General features: G+C 44.1%; 1 protein-coding gene across 7 annotated transcripts in view; it reads left to right on the top strand.

Annotated features, from left to right (window-relative positions):
- The window catches only part of gtf2h2 (general transcription factor IIH, polypeptide 2), a 122,708-nt gene extending 113,365 nt beyond the window's left edge, over nt 1-9,343 (top strand). For all 7 annotated transcript variants that reach the window (XM_061277660.1, XM_061277654.1, XM_061277657.1 and 4 more), the window contains 2 exons: nt 1,798-1,837; nt 8,207-9,343. In XM_061277660.1, coding sequence (XP_061133644.1) covers nt 1,798-1,837; nt 8,207-8,317 — 151 coding nt within the window. In that variant the 3' untranslated portion in view covers nt 8,318-9,343. The remainder of the gene's footprint in view (nt 1-1,797; nt 1,838-8,206) is intronic.
- The last annotated feature ends 16,475 nt before the right edge of the window (nt 9,344-25,818 follow it).

The raw sequence follows: 25,818 nt of genomic DNA, 5'->3' as shown, positions 1-25,818 counted from the left end.
ATTTATAACAATTCATGCGCAAAATCAACAAGGTACTGCAAACTCTTTATTTAGGAAATCACAAGAGTATTGCAGTATACAAAGTGCTTATTTTAACACTGAACTTTGATGTCGTGTTTTTTCTTTAAATGTGCGGCGAGATTTGTGCTCCCTGAATATTTGATCACCACATGGCAGGATTTACAAACTGCACGTGTCTTGTCGGTTGAGCCATCTTTTCTTTGGAATCCAAAGTGCTTCCAAACGAATGACTTGAAGCCTAAAGGGGAGCAAATTTCCTCGTCTTTTTAGACACTATCCATAGCACCAGCCCAGGAGCCGCGTACTAGTTGTCGACTCCCCTTTCACGTGCCTGCTCTGCTCACAACACAATGCCGCACACTGCTCCCTGCTCCCGGAAAGAGGAAGCAAGCAACAATGAACTGGATTTAAAAATAAAGTCGCGTCTAATGTCCGAAGTCAAACACGGCGATATAAATCGATGTTTACGTTTAGCATCGATGGCAATAAATCGTAGAGCATTATATCGATTAATCGATGTATATCGATGTATCGTTACACCCCTATCAAGTACTGAACATTTTTAGACGACTTTGGCAGTGTCTGTGATTTAGAAAATCATCCGGCAAGCATAAAACAGTTCTTTAAGGGTCATTAAGCTATTCAGGCAATATATCAAAAAACATTCGTTATTTCAAAGTGCTCAGAAATAAATATCAGATCATAAAGTTATAAAAACCTTTGTCATTACCCCCTATCAAACATTTCTAGTTATTTCTGCTTCATTGATTTGGTGTGTAGGTATAATTATATGCTTAAAATCTTTCTTTTTTTGCTTTAATATGTGAATATATTTGTCTGCTTATGTACTTTATTCAATGAGGTTTGAGCATATCTGTTTTTGTAGCTAGGCAGGACTTTTTGTATTTCGAACCCATTCGTTCACTATTCAATGACATCACTAAGTGGAAGCGGAACGTCACTCTCTTCTGAGCTACTGGGGAGCACTTTCTTTTTGCATTTGTTTTGCTTTGACCCTTTCAGGCTCCCCTTCTTATTTTCACTAATTTTCTTCTTTTCAGCCTGTTTCTTTTGTGGCACACTTACCCCAGGCCCTTTGGCACAAATTACCCCAGCCCCACCATTTTGAAAAAAATGCATCATTTGAGCAAGCATCATGCTAACTCTATGGACTCATGCTGTAGCTTACTAAAGCACTAAAACATGTGTGAACTGTTTTTAAAGTTGTTTATAATTGTTCAAACACAGCAATCAAAAAACCTTAATCATAGAAATTTTACTTTTGAGGGCAAACAATTGTTTTTTAACTTAAATGTGCTTACCTCTCAAGCCATGTGTCGCCCTTCTCTGCAGAATGAGTGAAATGGATGATCCTTCAAAAATAGGTGGTCACATGACCAACTTCTTCTATGGTTTTCTGGAAAACAGGATTGGCACTACTTGCCCCTTGGCAAATTACCCCACTCTCCCTGTGTGCATATATCATTGACAACATTGCGACTCTAGAGCAGATGGATAGACTGCATGCTCAGTTTCTGCATGATGATTGGTTGGCTCTTTGACAGTGAAATAAGCGTATCAGCAATCTTGTTCTATAAACTTCCACTAGCATTTTTCACATTTTTCATTCCATCGTACTGAACGGATCCGTAGATTTTTTGCGACATTGGTATGCATTTAGTGTCATTGTCTATGCTTTGTACTGTTCTTACCTTTTTAATCTGCTATGTAGAATTTTGTGAAAATACATCAATCTTAATCCTGCTCTGATTTCAGATTCTGTGAGTCTTGTCAAGGAGAATTAAAAGATAAAAGGGTAAGTGCTGCCTGTTTATTATATCAGCTCTGTATTTCTTTTGTAGTTGCTATGAAGTTGCCTCAGGACAATAGCATAATTCACATTTGATAATTAACCCATGTATCCTGAGCCTTAATATTAATGAGTAGCACTTCTAGTGTCACCGTCAGTACATGCTACTACCTATTATGCGGATGACGCAGGTTTGGTTCCTGGTAAGCGCACCAATTCCTGGATAAGAAAGGCTGGGTTCCATCAGGTATGGCGGAATAAAATCTGTGCTCCGCAAATCATGCAAGGGACTTAACTGTGGCGATTCCCTGACAGGGAAAAGCCAAAAGTCACATCTTCGTACCCTTAACTGTTCAATGCAGTATTTTACTGCACAACCTTTTGATGCAATTACTGTAATCAACCTATTTCTGCAACTCTCATTTATGACCACAACTTCTCCAGACTGTATTTTTCAACTTCTTTGACTGATGTCCAATTGTTTTTTTTAAATCAGGGCTCCTCTGAGTTGTCCATCAGTTTGTTCTTTACCCCTTGTTAGTGTCAGGTCTAAATACCATCAGACATTTAACCACACGCTGGAAGGAAGAGGAGAAAAGAACCAGAACAGGTTTACTCGCGAGGAGAACGATAGAGAGACGAAACTCAGTTACAATCTCCATCAATTCTGAGTTCTCCCTCCACGTGCTCCTCTATTTAATGTTTTGGTTGCCCTGGTTACAGAGGCGTTGCTATACTAAAGGGAGGGGAGATTGTGTCTGTAGCAACGCTGATTAGCAAAAGAATGTAGTGTGGTGTGAATTAGCACTTCATTGTCGGCCCGTGACCCCCGCAGAGTTTGTTCAGCTGTTCTTCTCCAGTTGTTGGCCGAGTCGTCCGCGAGTGAGCTCAGATAACTTCAATTGCCGCTTTCCTGTGAAACAATGCAACTAGACCTTTGCTAGTTAGCTTAAATTTAGCTTCAAAATGTCATAATTTTATAATTTTTCTTCATCCAATTCCAGAAAGCAAGTTCTTTCCATCGCTCAAATTTTGTTTCATGAAGGCTAGGCATTAATTCCTACCCTTAATGCTAGTTTTTAATTAAGTTTCATTAATATAGTTTCTGCCCATAAACTAATTGCTTGCTTTTTTTTTACTTCCTATTTTTACAAAATCGTTTTTGTTTTGCGGTGCAAATCAGATAGACTACAGTGTAGGAAATTCTTTTTTGCACCTATATTAGCCAATTTCACCCTTTTAACACATAACACCTACAACACTAAAACAGCAGAGACACAACTCACAAAGAATACCAACAAACAACGCTGCGCAAACATCATCCTCCTTTGATGTTTTGGTTATACTTTTTTTTTTCATCAGTGCCTTTCATCCTTAATGCAAACATTGTCACATCTTCCTTAAGCATCACCCTGCTCCAAATATTCAAACATTCTCTGAGAAACTCACACTTTCCCTGCTTCGTCCGCAGCCATAGCACCCCTCGTGCGAGGAGGGGGGGCGCAGCATCAATGTTGATTGGTCACAGGCTGGCCATTTCCTGCAACAATCATGATGCCGGCCCACCGCCCACACGAGCATAGCACGGGCCCATGCGGACAGCCCCGCGGCTACGCGCAAGCGCAGGCACGCTTATCAGTCTCACCTTCTCAAAGGGCAGGCCAACTTTTCTGTTGCCCCCTTCATCATTATCACATTCGACATTTTTCACTGTCTTCTACACAACATTTGTCGTCTCTTATTCTCGTCCTACCAAGCCACCGTTCTAGTCACTTCCTCCCACACACGTCTTATTTTCTCTACTTCCACACACTGCTCATCTTGGTTTCTCCAACCAACTTAAACACACCATCATCCACTTCTCGATTTCCCTATTATTGCTCAACAGCCTCCAGAACATTCTCCATTACTGATTTCTTCCATAGAACACACATCTCACTCACACCCATTCATGAAGATCCTTTGCGCGCACACGCACACACACACCAGCACAAAAGAATGACACACAACAAATAGAACACACATCGATCCCACTAACACGCCTTTTTGTTTGTCTTACTTTTCTGATTTATTCTCTATTTCACTTTTAGAAGCTATTTGTAATTATTTTCCATCTATTTAGCAAATCTGGACTTCAGTGTTTCTTTATATTACTTTATCCTTTTAACACAAATGTCTCCTGTATATTTAAGCTAATTTCTCTTTAATTTTGGCAGCCAGGTTCCCACTTCATTACATGGAAATATGATTTGATTTTGGCCTAGTCATAACTGTCTTTGTTCATTTGTGCAGTCACGTGCCATATGACTGTTTTCCCCGCAACTCCAGCATTCTATTGGAGGTTGCACAACTCCTCTTCCTCGGCCTCTAAAGCCTTCTCTGTTAGACATTGCTCGCCCTCTCTGGCCTTTCTGTCCTCTGCCTGCATTTGAGTAAAAAGTGTCACTTTCCTGGTCTACCGGAAAAGTCTCTTTTGAAGCTTTCATTTGTTTTCGTTTTTGTTTGTCTATTACTACTCTTTCCGCATGGAGAGCGTGTTTTATGTATTCCTCCAAAGTTCCGATGTCCATTCCTATATGATTATTGATCACCCTAATTTGTATTGCAGGCTTGGATCCTACATGGATGGCATTTTTTAATTGTTGCTGATAAGCTCCTTGGGGTGCATTATCTTCTACCAGTCCACTGTGTAATTTAAACACTTCTGTCATGCGCCCTCGATATTCATCAAAGGTTTCATTATCATTTTGCTTTGTTCTCCCTATTTCTTTATAATTTGCTCTGATTTCCTTTGACCTAACCATTTCTAGCGGGCTTATCTGCGTAGTAGCTTTGTCCATCAACCCATAAGGAGGGGGTGATTCCTGAATTTTGTGTGTGTCATGTATTTGCGGATACAACTTCGCTATGACCTTTAGCTTTGAATTTGTAGCATGTGTTTTCTCTTCCCGCTCTTGTACTTCTTCTAGTTCTCCCTCAAGTTTATATTTTTTAACCCATTTATTGAAATTTCTAAGTTGGTCGGGATCCTGACTTTCAATTATTTTCCAATCGTTACATTTTAGAGTATCTCGGATATTAGTTTTACTCTTCCCGTTCCCCATTTTAATCAATTTGGTCCCAACTGTAGAACCATAGGGGTTTCTAAAGTCGGGTGTTTCCAGTGGGATAACGAAAAAACCCTGTGGTGATTCTCACTTCTACCAGCGTTCTGGTGGAGAGTCCTTGCCTATTGCGTCCACAGAACCACGTTATGTGTTCCCCACTGCTTTAATATGGAATACTATATCTAGTGATACGTATTCCCATTCAAACTCTAAATCACACAGTATTGCGTAACTTTCGGTTTAACTTCCTGTTTCCCGCGGACTACGCTAACCCTTTTGAACGGATTCCTCCGTCTGACAGCTCTGTCCTTTTATTTAAACGGAGCTTTTCGTTTAGTTACTTCTCCGTTGAGTAACTTTTATTTAAACGGACCTTTCCGTTTTGGTACCTTTAGAACGGACCTTTCCGTTCTGTCCTAGGACTTTTATAGGGCACGACGAGCCCTCGGCCGCTCATTCTTTTAAAAGAAAAAACCAAACTCACCCTCTGGTTCTCTTCACCTCTGCACCTCGGATTGCCTTCAACCTTTGGATCCCAGCTGGTGGAGCAGACAGCCAGCCCTTGAAAAGGATTCCAGGACCCCACCTAGGGAGGTCCTGCCACGCGCAGTCTTTCTGGATCTCCGCTGCCGCCCGCTGGAATCCTCAGGTGTATTGGCATCCGGCTCGAAGGACCAAATAAATGTCAGGTCTAAATACCATCAGACATTTAACCACACGCTGGAAGGAAGAGGAGAAAAGAACCAGAACAGGTTTACTCGCGAGGAGAACGATAGAGAGAGGAAACTCAGTTACAATCTCCATCAATTCTGAGTTCTCCCTCCACGTGCTCCTCTAATTAATGTTTTGGTTGCCCTGGTTACAGAGGCGATGCTACACTAAAGAGAGGGGAGATTGTATCTGTAGCAACGCTGATTAGCAAAAGAATGTAGTGTGGTGTGAATTAGCACTTCATTGTCGGCCCGTGACCCCCGCAGAGTTTGTCCAGCTGTTCTTCTCCAGTTGTCGGCCAAGTCGTCCGCGAGTGAGATCAGATAACTTCAATTGCCGCTTTCCTGTGGAACAATGCAACTAGACCTTTGCTAGACTTTATCTACTTAGTAAATTAACACGCAATAACAAGAGTGACTTGTCCTAAACACTTAAACCAGTGCTTCTCAATTATTTTCTGTTACGCCCCCCCCCCCCCAGCAAGAAGAAAACTATTCGCGCCCCCCACTCCCCACCGTGACTATCCTAACTTGTCTTGTAAGTCGTAAAATGTTGCACTGTCACAAACGGGACAGAAGTAACAATGAGAGCGCCACTGCCGCCTGCTGTAGCAGATGCACAATTACACTTTATTCTAGTACTGCCAAAAAAAAAGCCTGTTCCCCAGGGTCACACGGGCCCCACTATTTGAGAAGCACTGACTTAAACAAACATTGAGTAAATATGGGGTAACTTGTACGCAACTACTTCAAACTGTATATAACGCTTGACAAGGAAAAACAGTTCTGACCAACAACAATCTGTGAACCAAATCAGAACACTTCGCCTATGCAAATATGCTCTGCTCACTGTTGGTGAAGACCTCTTACAGGAACAAAAACAGACACACATAACAAAAAGACAGTAAGGAGACATATGGTTGACAGGGAACAAAAGACATCTCTGTCGCTAAAGAGGAAGAATTTAAATACCAGGGAAGTCCTAAACTTGTAAATGACAAGGCTTTACTTAAATTATTCCAACAGTTAGCCATGTGTTTGTGATTTTATCTTGTGAAGACACAAGACCCATTTTATTGACGCAACAAGACTGCCAACAGTTTCCCCCGTGTCACAAGTACATAATAATAATAATAATGCAGGATGTGCTAAACAAGGTAGAATAAAATACAAAAACATAGTGGAGAGGACACTGACTTCAGGGAAGGCAAGGCAAGGCAATAGAATGATGGACAGGTTTGCCAAGCCGGAAACGGCTGTCTGTCCGGACCCTGGCTCTCTTACAGGGCAGCTATGGAGGTCCCACATGGAGGTCTTGCTGGAGAAAGGAAGCAATAATGGTTCCACATTGAGGTCCTGCTGAGGAAATTGACCAATCATGTAAGATTTGATCAATATTTGGTGTCCCCGTTTTTGTGTGTAGTCTCGTATTTGCCAAAATACTCCCCCTCTCTACCTTTAATGGCGCCATATTGTAACGAGTGATGTCATGTAGTTGACAGGATCCCTTCCACCTACCTGCTCTTGAGTGGATAGCCAGATTGCTTGCCTATGAATGGAAAACTTTACTCTCACTACGTGATATTATTTTCACTAGGTGATTTTAATATTTTCAATAGGTGACTTATGAGAGAAAAAGTTCACTGTACACCAGGCAGGCCGCCGAGCAAGCTCATCGCCATTGCTGCCACAGCACCTAATTCCTCGATGTACCCCAAATCCACACAGTCCCGGCAGTAGACAACATTTATTTTCCCAATTTTGCAGCGTCAATCTGTCATTGAAAAGCAGCTGCACAAAAACAAAGCCCGCTGCCTGCCAACTTGTAGGCGCCGCCATCACAGTGCTGCCGTCACTGCGTTGCTACGCCACCTCGTTCAGCATGCCCAGTGTTGTCTACACCCGATTCCAACGAGTTATTCTCGCAATTTTGCAGTGTCAATATTAAAAAAAAGCTCTCTCAATGTTGTTGTCAATGACGAGCTCTCTCTGTCTGAGTGTAGATGACAAGGTCTCAATTTAATTTATTTATTCCTTGGACCTCCATTCAACGTGACTTGGATTTATTATTTACTCCTTGTATGTTGAACGTAGGATCTCGACTTGGGATTATTTATAACGCATGCGGGGCTGATTATGTGCCGCACCTGTTTGATACAGACAGTGTGACAGAGAAGGAGCACGTCATCACTGACGGATTGATAGACTCTCTTTCAATATTGACACTCTAAAATCACGAGAACAGATTAAGTTATTTCATAAATGTGTATTAAATAGATAGCCCTTCGCATTAATCAGCACCTTTTCAAAACCTAAAACTTTCCGAAGTGTTCACATTAGGTTAGCTTTGGACATTCTTTTTCCCCATTATAAAAATCCTTTCAAAACTTCAAGTGGATGTACTTGTACGTATCTTGGTCTTACATTAAGATTACTGACAAATGATACAGAAAACATAATGCAACTAATACATATAATAATATATATTATTTCTCATTAAAATCTGTAAATGTTTGTTGCAGTATTTTAAACTTGTTGTATTTCTCTTCTGTTTCTAGATGTTCACCTGCCCATCCTGTCGCAGTGCATTTTGTGTGGAGTGCGATCACTTCATTCATGATACACTACACTGCTGCCCTGGTTGTATTCACTGTCAGCGCACCCCTTAAAACCACACCTAGAGGAGAAAAGAGAAGGAAAGAATTGATGATAATTGTAATAGATCATGATCAAGAGGAGCCTTATAAGATATGTACAAAGACCATGACCGATAGGAGCCCCATAAAACGAGTACAGTAGTACACTTTGCAGCATTTAAGTGGCGGGTTCTTTGGTGATCTAAAACATTTTTGGCTGCGCCACAAACACACGAACCCTTGTACTTGGGTGAAGTTGTTCTTTAAAGCAATCTTTCATATTTGATGTTGATTAAAGGGTATGGTTGACATTAGTAAATCTTACACAAAAGCTTTGCCAAACAAATCATGCTAGTAACTTGCTGTCGTGACCCCTGACAGGAAAATCCCCCAAAATCAGTCCTGTCCTGTGCACGGACATTTATATGAATGGACTAACTATGCCTCTTACCTGCTGTCATGTAGTCAGTACAAACCACATTTTGTCACCTTTCTGTCATGTGCATTTATTTTCAATGACTGAATTAGTATTATAAATAAAGCTAAATATATGTTAATTATGTTGTAACTTAGATTTTGCCATTCACGGACTGCATCTCCACGTGGTCGCCATTGTTGAGTGATTCACATTGTAGTTTGTCGGTGAACTCTGGGTCTTTTTTCAAGTTTGCAACTCTTACCCCCGACTTCAAAGTAGTGCGCTTTTCCAAGTTGGACGTTTGGTAGGTCCAACTTGTCACTCTCCTCAAATGCAGCACTAGTCCATTCATATGTTTGTCCGGGGTCTTGTGGGTGGCACACTTAATGTGCGTGTGTGTGTGTGCGTGCGTGCGTGCGTGTGTGCGCGCGATGCGTGTCCGCGCGTATGTACGTGCGAGTGTGTAAGATAAATACTTTGAATGGCTGATTTGGCCATTAGTTCACTAACAGTTACGGTATACCTGCCTGTTGTTAAAACCTTTCATCTGAGCTTCCGTACAACAGTGCATCTAGAAACCAACGCAATGACTGTTAGTGTGATGTCAATTACAATGAATAAAGTGGAAACGGTTTAATTTCTTTGAGTTTGGTGCAGTCTGATTTTCAGATGGTTTTTTTTTCAACCTCGTACCGATGTGATGATGTGTTCAGACCAGTGTCGTGTGGTGTGGTGCGTTTAGGACAGGGGTGGGCAAACTACGGCCCGCGGGCCACATCCGGCCCACGGGACCGTTTAATCCGGCCCGCCGACCCTGAACAAATTGTATTATTAAACTATTTTTTTTTTTGTCATTTTGCCTGCAATGACTGCGTTTCCCCAGTAGATGGCGAAGCGCTCGCCTGCGCATTTACTACCGGAAGCCGTGTCAGAAAGCTTGGTGCACACTCACAAGTGCGTGTACGTACTCAGTAGTACGGACATGGCGCACTCTCGCTCTATTCGTATCAGTCACGAATTTAGATCGTGGGCTGTGACATCTGCATTCTTGTAATTCGCGCGCTGAGCTTTCAGATGCAGTTTTGCGCTAAAGCCGCCCACAAACCTTCCCCTGGAATCCTTCCATTAAAATGAGTCGCCCAAGGAAAAGCAGTGCCGAGCGTTTAAAAGAGAGTGGCCAATTTGGCTCGACGTACGCGACGTGACGTTCAGCCACATCAACATCAACCCATCACAGATCGAGGTAAACGGACCAACACCTCGGATCTCTCCTAAGAATTGCCACAACAAATTTTACTCCAGACTATGACGCACTAGCAAAAAAGGGAGACCAACAACACTGTTCCCACTGAAAATGAACGGGAGGCTCTCAAGTTTATTGTAAAAAAATGCATTTTGAATATGATTTGTACACATAGCAGGGATTGAAACTAGCGACCATTCTCATTTTCAAACAATGCAGGATGCTCAAGGACATTGATGCACCACCTATTTGCGACTAATCTTAACCTGTAAAGTTCTTAAGGCTTACTTAAAGGAAGTGTTTCCCGTTTCCTCACCTCTGTTGCCAGGTAATTGTGAGTTAAAACTCTGCTCTGATTTTCAGATACCCCTCACCGTGTTGCTGTTTTGATTACTTTATTTGGATGTATGCTTTCACCGATTCTTCAAGATGATATATTTGGTCAGAATGTTTGCCGTTTGATGTGATCTCATAAGATAAACATCTTTCATTAATCTGACCTGCAGGCACTGAAGTGATGGAGACTGTTATTCATAATAACAGTGTCGTATTTTATGAGAATCAGCAGTTTTTTAGTGAATTATTATTAAAAAAAATTTAATGCTGTTAATAAATGCATTTGTTTTCAAAAAACTTGTTTGGAATATCCATGCTTTACTACCTACTAAAGGCCAAAATCTTTTATGCAATGACCTTTACAGGTCGCTTATATGACTTCACACAAAGCCTACGTCCATCTGCTCCTGGTTCGGCCCTCCGGTCCAAATTTAGAACCCAGTCCGGCCCGCGAGTCAAAAAGTTTGCCCACCCCTGGTTTAGGATGTGGGCCTTAAATGGGGATTTAAGGGACCTAATCCACTTAGCAATGCGGCCATTTTTTATTTTTTGTTTAAATTAGATTTTTTTTATTTAGGCAAGTACAACACACCCTAACCCTAACACTACAACTTCAGTTCACATTTTGTTTTACATGACCTGTCGAAAAGGGATGCGGGTTGAAGCAGTTCTGCTTATCTAGTCCCGTCCCAAATACAAACAAGGTTTTCACGGCCAGACACACAATCTATATTACTACATAGGGGTACTACTTATAACATAGGTATGTTTTTTTCTTCTTTATTATGCATTTTATGGCTGGTGTGATTTGTACTCCGGAGCAACTTATAGTCCAGAAAATATGGTACAAAAATATTATTGTGGTTGTGGAATGTAATTGCTGAGCGTATAATACATAAACAACAAAAGCGAGTTGCAGATCCCCTTGGGGAGGACTTTATTTGACTTAATCCAACACCAAGAACAGACATGAATAGGCAACAACAGGCTAAACAATATAGCATGCTAATGTTACATAAACGAGGAACTGAGAATTTGCCTGATGTAACATATAAACAGTTATTCAAATAACTATAACATAAATAACACGATTATCAAACCATCCGTGTCACTCCAAATCATTAAATCCATTGAAATCTTCGTCCTCTGTGACACTTAAAAAAACGTCGCTGCTGATTCCGGAAGTACATGCAGTGCTGACGTCAGGCTCATTGTCAGTTACGGGTCCAATTATTCCACAGGATGCTGTGGGGCTGTCCTGGCTGACACGCCTCTACAGTATTGCGGGGACAGTGCCTCTGGATTGGCAGACTGGGGTGGCGGTTCCCATCTTTAAGAAGGGGGACCGGAGGGTGTGTTCCATCTAAAGAGGAATCTCACTCCTCAGCCTCCCTGGTAAGGTCTATTCAGGGGTTCTGGAGAGGAGGGTCTGTTGGGAGGTCAAATCTCGGATTCAGGAGGAGCAGTGTTGTCAGGGTTTTCCAAAACTATCTTGATCATATGATTATGTTGGAATGTATGTAACCAGTAATGAATAACCTTGGTAGATTAGTTTTATGCTTATGTTGGTGTGTAACCAGTAATAAATAACCTAGCTTGTTCCATCCTACACAATGTCGTAAAACATCCCCTGCTCTGCTAATCTAGAGGTCAAGGGCCTTTCTTACTTGTCTATTCAGTCTACGGTCACCCCCACCCTTTTTCTCTTAATAAAGATGGTCTTGTGGGAAGCGAGAGTCAGACGTCATTCGATCATTGTTGTACGCACAGTGACGAATGGACTCTCCGCCTGCAGGTGCCCAAAACGACTAACTTGTCTCTAAGTGGTTCTTGCAAAATAAGTTAGAGTGAGCACCACTCTAACATTTTGGTGCCGAAACCCGGGACCCTCATACCCACCATCTGACTGACGGAGGAAGACGTGCTGCATTGTCGACAAGCCAGCGTCCATTAGGAGGACCTGGAAAAGAAAGTCCTGGGAAGAGAACTTCTTCGCTGGGCCAGCATCTTAGGTCTGCCTTCGTCTGACAGAAGTGGTTTGACGGGACCCGGCGATGCAACGAACCAGGAGACACGTAAGTTAAAAAATAAAAATAAAAAATAATAATAAAATAAAATAATTTTTTTTTTTAAAAAGCGCTGATACGGCTTTGGTTTGTCCGAGCTATGAGATACGGCTTTGGTTTGTCCGAGCTATGAGATACGGCTTTGGTTTGTCCGAGCTATGAGATACGGCTTTGGTTTGTCCGAGCTATGAGATACGGCTTTGGTTTGTCCGAGCTATGAGATACGGCTTTGGTTTGTCCGAGCTATGAGATACGGCTTTGGTTTGTCCGAGCTATGAGATACGGCTTTGGTTTGTCCGAGCTATGAGATACGGCTTTGGTTTGTCCGAGCTATGAGATTCAGCTTTGGTTTGTCCGAGCTATGAGATACAGCTTTGGTTTTTCCAAGCTAAGAAACAGCTGGGATTCTAGTCCCAGTGGAAAGAACGGGCTAAGAAAAAAGTTTTTTTTTCTTAATTGAAGATTCATTTTCTTTGTCCGTTTTTCCAAGCTGTTTGGAAGGGTTTTACGCCCATCCTGGATAGGCCTAAAAATAAAAAATAAAATAAAAAAGCGCTGGAGTTTGTGTGATTGAGAGTGACTGGTAGGATAAATTGACTAAATAGCAGTTCTAGCATTGATCCACGAAAATAATACAGGCTAGTAATTGTTCAAACGTCAATTTAATCTTGCATTGAGGATCCTCAAAGAAAAAATAAATAAATAAATAATAATAATAATAATAATAATAATAATAATAATAATTGTATAAACCTAAAATACCAAATTAAGATGGGAAATAAAAACAGTAGATCCCTAGCTCTTGATGGAGATGAGTTCATGGCGAGTAGATTTCTTGATTGTATGTAATACATGCTGAAGTGGAAAAAGAAAAGAGAGAGAGTTGAATTGTGCTAGACTGTGGTTGAAAGCTTCACAAGAGAGAAGAGAATAAATCCAAAAGACAAAAGTTGAAAAGTGCTGCGACCATGTTTGTCAGGCCGGAAGACAATGAGGCCACAGTGCGCAGGCGCACTGTCCCGGCCACGGCTCCAGCCGCAGCTCAAGCAGAAGAGCAAGAGAGGCATTCCGCTCGTGTGCAAAACGTGTATACAACAACTATGCAGTGGGACAGGCATGCTGAAAAAGTTATCCAAAAAGGCAAATGTTCTGATGTATTTCATCTAGATGATGATAATGATCTAAATGAAGATACAACGATCTTCTCCCAAAGTTCCCAAAGGGGAGAGGAAGAGAGAGAGACCAACAAGGCCGAAGGCCACCATATAATTCAAAACCCCCATCAGATTCTGACAACTGTTGGAACTGTGGGAAACGTGGACACTGGTCAATAGAGTGTTTTAGAAGAAAAGAAAAAAAGCGGTGCCAGTCAAGGGGCAGAGGAAGAGGCAGAGGAAAAATTTAACATAAAAAATATAACATTTACAGCATGACAAGCTTCCTCTCCTTTGACCCCTCATGCTAATACAGAGAAAGAAAGAATAGATGCCCATATGACAGCAAAACATATCATTGTCAGAATATTGGAACATTTTTTGGATTATTAGAGCTCTTGTCCATGCAAGAAGTATGACAATGCTGTTTGTATGCCCAATGACAAATGACCAGAGATCAAATTGTGTGTGTACACTAAAGTTAAAATTTGCAAATCAAGTGGTAAATGAATGCAACTTGAAGATAAATTAAAAAAAAAAAAAAAAATTAAAATGTACTGTCCTCGCGTACGTGGGAGGGACTAGCTCATGATCGACCACAGGAAATGGCCAGCCTGTGACGAATCATTGGTGCTGGGACCTGCCCTACGCGCGCGAGAGCTGTGCATGTGTGTTAAAATGATGAAGATTGGCTAAACTTTTAGTGTAAAGAAATTTGTTAGATTGTGGTCTATCCAATTTGCACCGCAGAACAGAAACGATTTGGAAAGATAAAAATGAGAGGAAAAGAGAAAAATGTGTTTGCGAGCAGAAATTGATCCACACTAGTGCATGTTAAGTGTTGAGCCCTCATGAGAAATTTGAAAAAGAAACGACAGAACATGCTTTCAGGAATTGGAAGAAGCAAAATTGTGAATTTAAGACATTGCAATGCTACATTTAATATAAATAATTCATTGATGGTGTTATAGAATTATACAAACTGCTATATGCGAGCTAAATCTGAGAAATTGAGTTCGTTAAATCTAAAAGCAAAGAGAACTTCAGATTAATTTGCCAGTAGTTTTTTGAGTTGAGTTTTTTTTGGGATTGGTGGATTGTTCTATCAGGAACCTTGAGTTGAAAATGGTATATGGATGTTGTGTGGTGAGCTTGGATGAATTGAGACCAATGTGATGGTAAGACTCCTTTTTGGAGACTGTGTGTGAGATGCAAATGAGCGTTGATGAATGATTGCCTTGAATGATAGGAAAATACAGGTTGAATGGTTGAAGCTGTTGGCAACTACTATGGAAAATTAGTAGAACGACTTTGCTGAAAGAGTGGTTTTGAGTAAGTTGAATGCTAAAATGAAAAACATAGCTTTTGGATTAATGATTAACTAGAGAAAAAACTGGAGAACCAGTAACACATGCAGAAGATGTGTGAACTGGGAAATTGAGAAGCGTTTTGAAAAGAAAGTCAAATTAAATAATGGAATCATATGTAGTAAAGAACACGTTCTCCCAAAACGTTTGTCAAGGTGTGAGGCATGGGCGTTGTCAAGCCTCAGAAGGAGGGAGTGAATAGGACAGATAGTGGAAGATAGTAATAATACAAACCTTTACGACATATAGATATTCTAATACATTTAGTGTCATACTGTGGTAAAATTCTATTCTGGTATCATGCAATGTATATCTCACTAGTAAGCCTAAGTGTGACCGCGTCATGTTTCGGGTCAGGTTCGTGCGGGATTGTTTGGGCCTTGGTCCATGATCTCATTGGCACGAGACATCTGGTTTCCATTAACAACTGACAAGATATGGACCCGAGTGAGGAAAGGGAGGCTAACTCATAAATAATGAGGAGATATTGGGAGTAATCTGTTGGTCCTTTCTTTAAGACCCTTCCTGGTGCAGATAGGTTAGCAACAAGAGAGATTTAGAGGTTCAACAGAAAGACAGTTAAAAGAAAACAACATTATTAATTTGGAAAATTGCAGGCTAACAGGAGCATGAGAAAGAAGAGCTAAGAAGCGGGATCCAATTTGATCAGGGAGATTGGAAATTCACAACACCATATTCTAAGTCACATTTTTGAGCAAGCATGACACAGGTAATAACGTTTGAGAGGTCAAGACATAGATCAGGGCTAGATGTGGAACGCAGACCTCGTTGAGTTAATTTTAAATAATGATACTGAAGATAATGTACTGTCTCATTAAATAGGAACTATAGACGAAACGTAGCTCGAAAATAGGATGAGTTGCAGGACTTACAATATAAAGACGAGATCGCTATTACTAGGAGAATTTGAAGTTTGGTAAACAAACGTTACTAGCGAATTGATGGCAGCAGCTACATTTGGTTACAAGTTTGATGTCCCAGTCTGTCACTCTCAGTGCCAGGATCCCTGAAAACTCGATCCCGAGACTCTGCCTGCAACCATGGACGTCTACAAAACGGTGCCTGGCTTTGAGGAACCTTTGACCTTTGGAAAGGACAAAGAAAGACTGTTGTTGTGCTTGGAAGGGGCAAGTACACTCCGGAGAAAAGACGACATCTTCGGGGACGAGAAAAGACAGTGAGAAGTGGAGGAACTCACAATGTTGAAGAAAACTCACAATGTTGAAGAAAAAATGGACACTTGAACAATGGACTCATTCGAGAGTGATGGATGTGTTGACTCTGAAGCAACAACAAAAGAACACCATCTTGAGAGGGTGAGGTGCGGCAAAAGATATGGACTTGAAATGTCCAACGGCCAAATCGCACTCCGTGCTGAAACTTCGTGGGGCTTGGGGTAAAGTGGAAAGGAGCTTCATTGTGCACTGGGTTTGACAGAACTGAGGAGATTTGATAAAAATTTTAATAATGCGTAGAGCTACAGAGAGAAGCATCATGGTCAGAGATTGAACAGATTGGACAAAACAAATAGGCTAAAACGGAGAGAAACAAGAGCGAGATCTGATGTTTTGGCTCATCAGGCATAAGAAGTAGAAATTGAGTTAGATACATTTTAGAATAGGACATTTGGACTAAAGTGAATTCAGTCAAGAGGAAGCTAGGTTGCTCAATGTACCTACTCAATAAAATAGTAAGTTCGTTGCACCACAGTGGAGTTTGGGTGGTCAGAATGTTGGATACGTTAATTTTTTTAATTTCACACAATCATGCATAGGAGTTGCACAAGGCGACAGTTAACAAGACAATGACTGCAATAGGGATCACTTACGACTGCACCGACATGGAAAAGTAGAAGCAAGGGAGTTGAGTAAGGGATTATATGCAGAACAGTCCGCTATACAGTTACCAATAGGAGGTTCTATCAAAAGGAGCTACATGAGAGATGTATAGAATCCCTTTGTCTGTGCTCTGTGTTTGTGCGTAATCTCTGTAAAGTTGTGTCAGGCTGTTGTCGTTTGTCTGAGCCTTGGGTGCGCGCTCGGTGTGTGTGCGTTTATGTGCACAACCTGTGTGGGTGCGAACGTGTTAGGAAGAAGACGGCATGGATAAGGGGATCCTTTAAGACAGGAGGCAATAAATGGGAAAGCCTCTGTCATGAACGGTCTTTGGTTAGGAGGAATCATTAGGAAGTGCTCAAACTCTTCTTTCAAACACTCCTATCTGCCTCGTTAAAAAGGGCATTACATTTGACTACAAGAGTTGCAAAAAGCAGATGAAGAACATAGGTAGCATGATCAGGGCCCTCAGGCTGAAGGATGTGTCAAATGCAAATTTACTGCCGCCTGATCTTTCCTCCTCACAGGTCGACAACCCCATCAATCCAGGAGACTGGGTCTACATCAAGGTCATCAAAAGAAGGAACTGGGCCAGCCATGGTGGGAGGGACCATTCCAAGTCTTGCTGACTACCCCCCTCCGCAGTGAAGATCGCTGAACGACCCAGCTGGAGTCACCTTAGCCAATGCAAGCTACAAGGAGTGCTGGACCCCTCATTTCGGGACGGTGACGAAGTCTGCGAACAACGATCCCACCTCCGCTAGGCGGGGGGATGTCTCGGTGTTCCAGTCATCTTGGTAGCAACGGGGCTCCACATGCCAGGTGGATCCTCTGCTGCGTTGTGGTTGGAGCATGCTATAGTCTATGGACACATCTGAACAGACCAAGTGATAATGTTGACCGTGGGACACGATGGTCACACGATGAGAACTTTGAGGACTGGTCATGAGACCCCAGAAACCCATACGAAACCAACGCTTGGTACCGGTATGTGACGGTCACTGTGAGAGCGCACACACAGGAGGGATGTTATCTGTGTTTCCAAAAAACTCCCCTTGCTCCACACAAGTTCACTTGGAGGCCAGAGCAATGAATGTCACTGAAGCGAAATGTACGGCATCCATGGGAGGAGATTGATATCAACACCGTACTGTCAGTCAGTGACACTACCCCTACCGCCCTGGACTCGCAGGAATGAATCTGTGATCAAACTATTTTGGATTAATCCCAATGTGACTGTTGGAGGACGACAGATGCCACAAGTGGCCTAAACCAGGACGCTACCTGGAATGAACTACACGTGTTTCATCCAAGAAAACAAGACCCACGGATGCATCCACGACAACTGCTCTCCAGGAGGGAACTGGATGGGAGCTTTGGACATCACCGCTGTGTGCCAGGATGGGAGAGCCATTTCAAGGTGTAAGGGCTCTCCTGCCAACATGGCTGTACCATTGGACGGGTCCTACTTCATTCGGAACGGATCGTGGCTTTATTTATATTTTCTTATTGATAGCATTCTGGTCGCCTAAGGCAGAGGGACCGTGTGAGACTTTTCCTGCGATTTAACATCGGCCAGCAGGTTTTTAGATCACACAATAAGTTTAATCTGGAGTATTGAGGAAAGTCCTCATCTTCACTGGAAGTTGTTGCTATCATTGTTTGTTGTTTTTGTCATGTTTCACCCTACACGCTCCCCAGCCCGTCCGCTGTCGTCTCAGTTTTTTATTGATTTTTTTATTATTGTTTTTACTATTCTTCTTTATATTTTCTTACTTATGTTTTATTGATCTGGTTCACATAATCGTATGATAAAACAGGAGGGAGATGTCAGGGTTTTCCAAAACTATCTTGATCATATGATTATGTTGGAATGTATGTAACCAGTAATGAATAACCTTGGTAGATTAGTTTTATGCTTATGTTGGTGTGTAACCAGTAATAAATAACCTAGCTTGTTCCATCCTACACAATGTCGTAAAACATCCCCTGCTCTGCTAATCTAGAGGTCAAGGGCCTTTCTTACTTGTCTATTCAGTCTACGGTCACCCCCACCCTTTTTCTCTTAATAAAGATGGTCTTGTGGGAAGCGAGAGTCAGACGTCATTCGATCATTGTTGTACGCACAGTGACGAATGGACTCTCCGCCTGCAGGTGCCCAAAACGACTAACTTGTCTCTAAGTGGTTCTTGCAAAATAAGTTAGAGTGAGCACCACTCTAACAAGTGTGGTTTTTGTCCTGGCCGTGGAACAGTGGACAAGCTCTATACCCACATCCTCGAGGGTGCATGGGAGGATGGAGCGCGAGATCGACAGGCGGCTCGGTGCAGCTACGGCTCTGTACCGGTCCGTCGTGGTGAAGAGAGAGCTGAGCCAAAAGGCAAAGCTCTCAATTTACCGGTCAATCTACGCTCCTACCCTCACCGATGGTCACGAGCTATGGGTCGTGACCGAAAGAACAAGATCCCGGATACAAGCGGCTGAAATGAGGTTCCTCCGCAGGGTTTCCGGGCTCTCCCTTAGAGAAACTCGATCTTCCAGGAGAGACTCGGACCAGAGCCGCTGCTCCTCCACGTTGAGAGGAGCCAGATGAGGTGGCTGGGGCATCTCACAGGATGCCCCCTGGGGAAGTTCTCCGACCCACACGCTGGAAAGACTATGTCTCTCAGCTGGCCTGGGAATGCCTTGGGATCCCCCGGGATGAGCTGGACAAAGTGGCTGGGGAGAGGGAAGTCTGGGAGTCCCCCCTAAAGCTGCTGCCCCCGCGACCCGACCCCGGATAAGCATAAACAGATGGACGGATGGATATTTTTGCTGTTTTTTTTTTTTTTTAAATCAAAATGAGGCAGCATGACAGAGACCATTTCCGCGGCTGCAGGTGGTATTAGCTCTTCTGCGATGCTGTGGGGTCTTTTTTTTCACTGAGATTGTTGGCAATATTCAGCAAGTTTTCGCTGAAAAAACGTAAGAATCTTATCAGCGCGATTGGTGTGCAATGTCTTTAAGTGCCGCCTTAATATTTTTTGCTTCATACTGTCCGCTGCCAACAGTTTAAGGCACAGCAAACACGAGGACCACCGTAGTCACACTGAAGCTTAGTGCTACGTACGCTTCATCATATTTCCTTGTCTTAGCTTTCGGGTGACTCTCATTTCTCTCATCTCCGTCTCTCTCCGCCGTTCTTTTCAACCCTGTTAAATATTTTTCCATGGTGTCCCACTGCACTTTTTATCGCCTGGTCTGTACTGTGTGCTGGCATGTTCCGTACGCTCTACACTATAGAGCAAAAACTCCCTACGCACACTCTTACAATGATACCGCCACTCCCACTTACTGCCGTAGCATGTTCCCCAGGGTTACACCCCGCACCCGGTGGGCATCGCCCCAGGAAGGACTGATTCATTAAAACACAGGTGTATTTAGTTCAATTCTGTCTTCTTTTTTTTTTGTCGGGTGCGATGTTTATATTATCTATCTGTTTATTTACATATATAGCTATTCATTTATTCTGCTGGCAACTGAATCGCCCCCTGGGGATCTTTGAAAATTAAATCTTGAAATAAAAAAAACTTGAGGTGAGTTATGCTTTCAGTGCACACTGTATGCTGACTATAACACAATGTATTTATTATTATTCTCCTTTCCTCCAACCAAAACCATGACAAGATGACTTTTTTTTAACTTAAAATAATTACTGCTGACTCCTCTTTTGCGTCTAATACCGCGATGGCATTGCTACAATAGCCCAACCCGGTGGTCACCCGGCTACAGCACATTCACAGGACAGTATGAAAACCACAAAAAATATATTTTGAAAATTTAATGATAACTAGAAAATGCAATTCCTGGAGAAATTGCGTGTGAAGGCAAAGACTATGAATAACTTCTTGGGGAATGCTGCCGAATGATGTTGAAACGAGTTGAATTACTTGAGAAATGTAAAAAACAGAAATGTAAAGGAGAATTTGTGGTGAATTTCAAAATTGAAAATTTGTCATTTTTGGTAAGTGGGAAGTTGTGGAATGGGTAGGAAAATGATGAAAAGTTGAACGTTGGAACGTGTTGAATCAGTTGAAAAATGTAGAAATTAGAGTTGAAAAACAAAATGTTAGAGAATTTGGCGTAAATTTCAAAATTGAAAATTTTAATCTTTTGATAAGTGGAAAATTGTGGAATAGGATGGAAAAAGATGAACAGTTGAAAGTTGGAACGGGTTGAATCGGTTAAAAAATGTAGAAGTAGATCAAATATTGAATGCCTCATAGAGAATGAATGGAAATTTAAAAAAAAAATTCCGCCCGACATTTTTTAACTTTGGAACAAAACGAGGTTCAAGAGGTTCACTTTGGAGTTCAAAAGTTGAAACGGGTTGAATTGGACAAAAATTGCAAAAGTTAGAGCAAATGTTAAATTTAGGTCACTTCTGGTTTCATTTAGGGCACTTCTCTTTGAAATAAGGTCACTTCTGGTTTACTTTAGGTCACTTCCGGTTTACTTTAGGTCACTTCCGGTTTACTTTAGATCACTTCCGGTTTATTTGTGTCACTTCCGGTCTATTTGTGTCACTTCCTGTTTATGTGAGGGCACTTCCGGTTTATTGTGGGTTCATTGGGGCACGTCAGGGTCAATCCAAGATGGCCGCCACAATGGAATTGGGGGTCAAGGGTTGAATTGTGTAAGCATAAGGTGAATAAAGTGAATAAATTTGGAATGGGTTGAATCGGTTGAAGTATGTGGAACTAGTCAAGCGTCAAAAAAGTGAGCAGAAGATGTAGAATAATAATAAAGGACAACAATAACAATAGTGTGAAGGACAGGAATAACAATAGTGTGAAGGTCTTCACCTTCACACTAACTAGAATTTGCAATTCCTGAAGAAATTGCGTGTGAAGGTGAAGAAGTTGAATAAATACTTGGGGAATGGGGCAGAATGCTTCTCCATGAGTCGTCACCTTATTGTGGTGGAGGGGTTTGCGTGCCCCTATGATCCTAGGAGCCATGTTGTCTGGGGCTTCATGCTCCTGGTAGGGTCACCCATGGCAAACGGGTCCTAGGTGAGGGGCCAGACAAAGCACGGCTCAAAAAGCACCTTATGATGAAAAATATAGATGGAAACAGATTTCCCTCGCCCGGACGCGGGTCACCGGGGCCCCCCTCTGGAGCCAGGCCTGGAGGCGGGGCTCGAAGGCGAGCGTCTGGTGGCCGGGCCTTCGCCCACGGGGCCCGGCCGGGCAAAGCCCGAAAAGGAAATTTGGGTCCCCCTTCCCATGGGCTCACCACCTGTGGGAGGGGCCAAAGGGGTCGGTTGCAGTGCGAGCTGGGCGGCGGCCAAAGGCAGGGACCTTGGCGGTCTGATCCCTGGCTGCAGAAGCTTGCTCTTGGAACATGGAATGTCACCTCTCTGGCTGGAAATGAGCACGAGCTGGTGTGCGAGGCAGAAAATTTCCGACTAGATATAGTCGGACTTGCCTCCACGCACAGTTTGGGTTCCGGTTCAAGCCCTCTCGAGAGGGGCTGGACTCTCTTCCACTCTGGAGTTGCCCACGGTGAGAGGCGTCGAGCAGGTGTGGGTATACTTATTGCCCCCCCGGCTGGGCGCCTGCACATTGGGGTTCACCCCGGTGAACGAGAGGGTAACCTCCCTCCGCCTTCGGGTGGGGGGATGGGTCCTGACTGTTGTTTGTGTCTATGCACCAAACGGCAGCTCAGAGTACCCACCCTTCTTGGAGTCCCTGGAGGAAGTGCTGGAGAGCGCTCCTTCTGGGGACTCCATCGTTCTACTGGGTGACTTCAATGCTCACGTGGGCAATGACAGTGAGACCTGGAAGGGCGTGATTGGGAGGAACGGCCCCCCCGATCTGAACCCGAGCGGTGTTCTATTGTTGGACTTCTGTGCTCGACACGGATTTTCTATAATGAACACCATGTTCAAACATAAGGGTGTCCATGTGTGCACTTGGCACCAGGACACCCTAGGCCGCAGTTCGATGATCGACTTTGTAGTCGTGTCATCGGATTTGCGGCCGCATGTTTTGGACACTCGGGCGAAGAGAGGGGCGGAGCTGTCAACTGATCACCACCTGGTGGTGGGTTGGCTCCGATGGTGGGGGAAGATGCCGGTCCGACCTGGCAGACCCAAACGCTCTGTGAGGGTCTGCTGGGAACGTCTGGTGGAATCCCCTGTCAGGAAGAGCTTCAACTCCCACCTCCGGCAGAGCTATTCACACGTCCCGGGGGAGGCGGGGGACATTGAGTCCGAGTGGACCTTGTTCCGAGCCTCCATTGTTGAGGCGGCCGACCGGAGCTGTGGCCGTAAGGTCATTGGTGCCTGTCGTGGCGGCAATCCCCAAACCCGCTGGTGGACACCGGCGGTAAGGGATGCCGTCAAGCTGAAGAAGGAGTCCTATCGGGCCGTTTTGGCGTGTGGGACTCCGGAGGCTGCTGACAGGTACCGGATGGCCAAGCGGAACGCGGCTTCGGCGGTTGCTGAGGCAAAAACCCGGACGTGGGAGGAGTCTGGCGAGGCCATGGAGAATGACTTCCGGACGGCTTCGAGGAAATTCTGGTCCACCATCCGGCGTCTCAGGAGGGGGAAGCAGTGCAACGTCAACACTGTTTACAGTGGAAATGGCGTGCTGCTGACCTCGACTGGGGACGTCGTGTGTCGGTGGGGAGAATACTTCGAAGACCTCCTCAATTCCACCGACACGCCTTCCATTATGGAAGCGGGGCCTAGGGACTCTGAGGCGGACTCTCCAATCTCTGAGGTCGAAGTCACCGAGGTAGTTAAAAAACTCCTCGGTGGCAGGGCCCCGGGGGTGGATGAGATCCGCCCGGATTTCTTAAGGGCTCTGGATGTTGTGGGGCTGTCATGGCTGACACGTCTCTACAACATCGCGTGGACATCGGGGACAGTGCCTCTGGATTGGCAGACTGGGGTGGTGGTTCCCCTCTTTAAGAAGGGGGACCGGACGGTGTGTTCCAATTACAGGGGAATTACACTCCTCAGCCTCCCTGGTAAGGTCTATTCAGGGGTGCTGGAGAGGAGGGTTCGTCGGGAGGTCGAACCTCGGATTCAGGAGGAACAGTGTGGCTTTCGTCCTGGCCGTGGAACAGTGGACCAGCTCTTCACCCTCAGCAGGATCCTCGAGGGTGCATGGGAGTTCGCCCAACCAGTCAACATGTGTTTTGTGGACTTGGAGAAGGCGTTCGACCGTGTCCCTCGGGAGGTTCTGTGGGGGGTGCTTCAGGAGTACGGGGTACTGAGCCAACTGATAAGGGCGGTTCGGTCCCTGTATCACCGATGCCAGAGTTTGGTCCGCATTTCCGGCAGTAAGTCGGATTCGTTCTCAGTGAGGGTTGGACTCCGCCAAGGCTGCCCTTTGTCACCAATTCTGTTCATAGTTTTTATGGACAGAATTTCTAGGCGCAGCCGAGGCGTTGAGGGTGTCCGGTTTGGGGACCTCAGCATCGCGTCTCTGCTTTTTGCAGACGACGTGGTGCTGTTGGCTTCTTCAGGCCGGGATCTCCAGCTCTCAATGGAGCGGTTCGCAGCCGAGTGTGAAGCGGTCGGGATGAGGGTCAGCACCTCCAAATCCGAGTCCATGGTCCTCGATCGGAAAAGGGTGGAATGCCCTCTCCAAATCGGGGATGAGATCCTGCCCCAAGTGGAGGAGTTTAAATATCTGGGGGTCTTGTTCACGAGTGAGGGGAGGATGGAGCGCGAGATCGACAGGCGGATCGGTGCAGCGTCAGCAGTAATGCGGACTTTGTACCGGTCCGTCGTGGTATAGAGAGAGCTGAGCCAAAAGGCAAAGCTCTCAATTTACCGGTCGCTTTACGCTCCTACCCTCACCTATGGTCACAAGCTATGGGTCGTGACCGAAAGAACGAGATCCCGGATACAAGCGGCCGAAATGAGTTTTCTCCGCAGGATGTCCGAGCTCTCCCTTAGAGATAGATAGATAGGGTCATCCGGGAGAGACTCTGAGTAGAGTCGCTGCTCCTCCACGTTGAGAGGAGCCAGATGAGGTGGCTTGGGCATCTCATCAGGATGCCTCCTGGACGCCTCCCTGGGGAGGTGTTCCGGGCATGTCCCACCGGTAGGAGACCCCGGGGACGACCCAGGACGCACTGGAGAGACTATGTCTCTCAGCTGGCCTGGGAACGCCTTGGGATCCCCCGGGATGAGCTAGATGAAGTGGCTGGGGAGAGGGAAGTCTGGGAGTCCCTCCTGAAGCTGCTGCCCCCGCGACCCGACCCCGGATAAGCGGAAGAAGATGGATGGATGGATGGATGCTGCAGAATGATGTTGAAACGAGTTGAATCGGTTGAAAATGTAGAAATTAGAGAAGAAAAACTAAATTTTGGAGAATTTGGTTGAATTTCAAGTTTGAAAGTTTTGAATTTTTGGTATGTGGGAAGTTGTGGAATAGGTAGGCAAAAGATGAACAGTTGAAAGTTGGAATGGGTTGAATTGGTTGAAAAATGTAGAAATTAGAGGTGAAAAATGACATTTTGTCATCGCCTTCACACAGTACTCCATTCTCTATTACACACAATAATAATAAAGTGAATGGTGTAGAACAGGGGTCGGGAACTTTTGGCTCGCGAGCCAGATGTGGCTCTTTTGATGATTGCATATGGCTCGCAGATAAAACAAAATATTCTCACTAGTTTTAATCCATCCATCGATTTTTCACTGCGCATGTCCTGTTCAGGGCTGCAGGAGCATTTGTCCATTATTTTAATTGGATGATACTGGCCTACGTTTGCCGTTGCTGGGTAAAACAGGTAAATGCCCCCTTTTGAATCAGTCTGAGACTGCGTCTGCTCGGTCATTAGCTCAAAGCTAACCCTTCGACGAAGAAGATGGCGAAAAGAAAAAAAGACAACGAGTATTGTACATTTCAGGACGAATGCACCATTGAGAGCACCCTCTCCAGCTGTATTGCTGTTTGGGGTGGCGGCTGCACTGACTACAACTTGAAGGCCCTGCAGCGCATAGTGAACACGGCTGGTAAGATTATTGGTGCTTCGCTCCCTTCCTTGAAGGACATTTACACCTCCCATCTCACCCGCAAGGCGACCACGA

Source organism: Syngnathus typhle, linkage group LG5 (genome assembly GCF_033458585.1).
Source record: "Syngnathus typhle isolate RoL2023-S1 ecotype Sweden linkage group LG5, RoL_Styp_1.0, whole genome shotgun sequence".
NCBI lineage: Eukaryota > Metazoa > Chordata > Actinopteri > Syngnathiformes > Syngnathidae > Syngnathus > Syngnathus typhle.
Note: the sequence above shows the minus strand (reverse complement) of the source record. Positions and strands in the feature narration are given on the sequence as shown.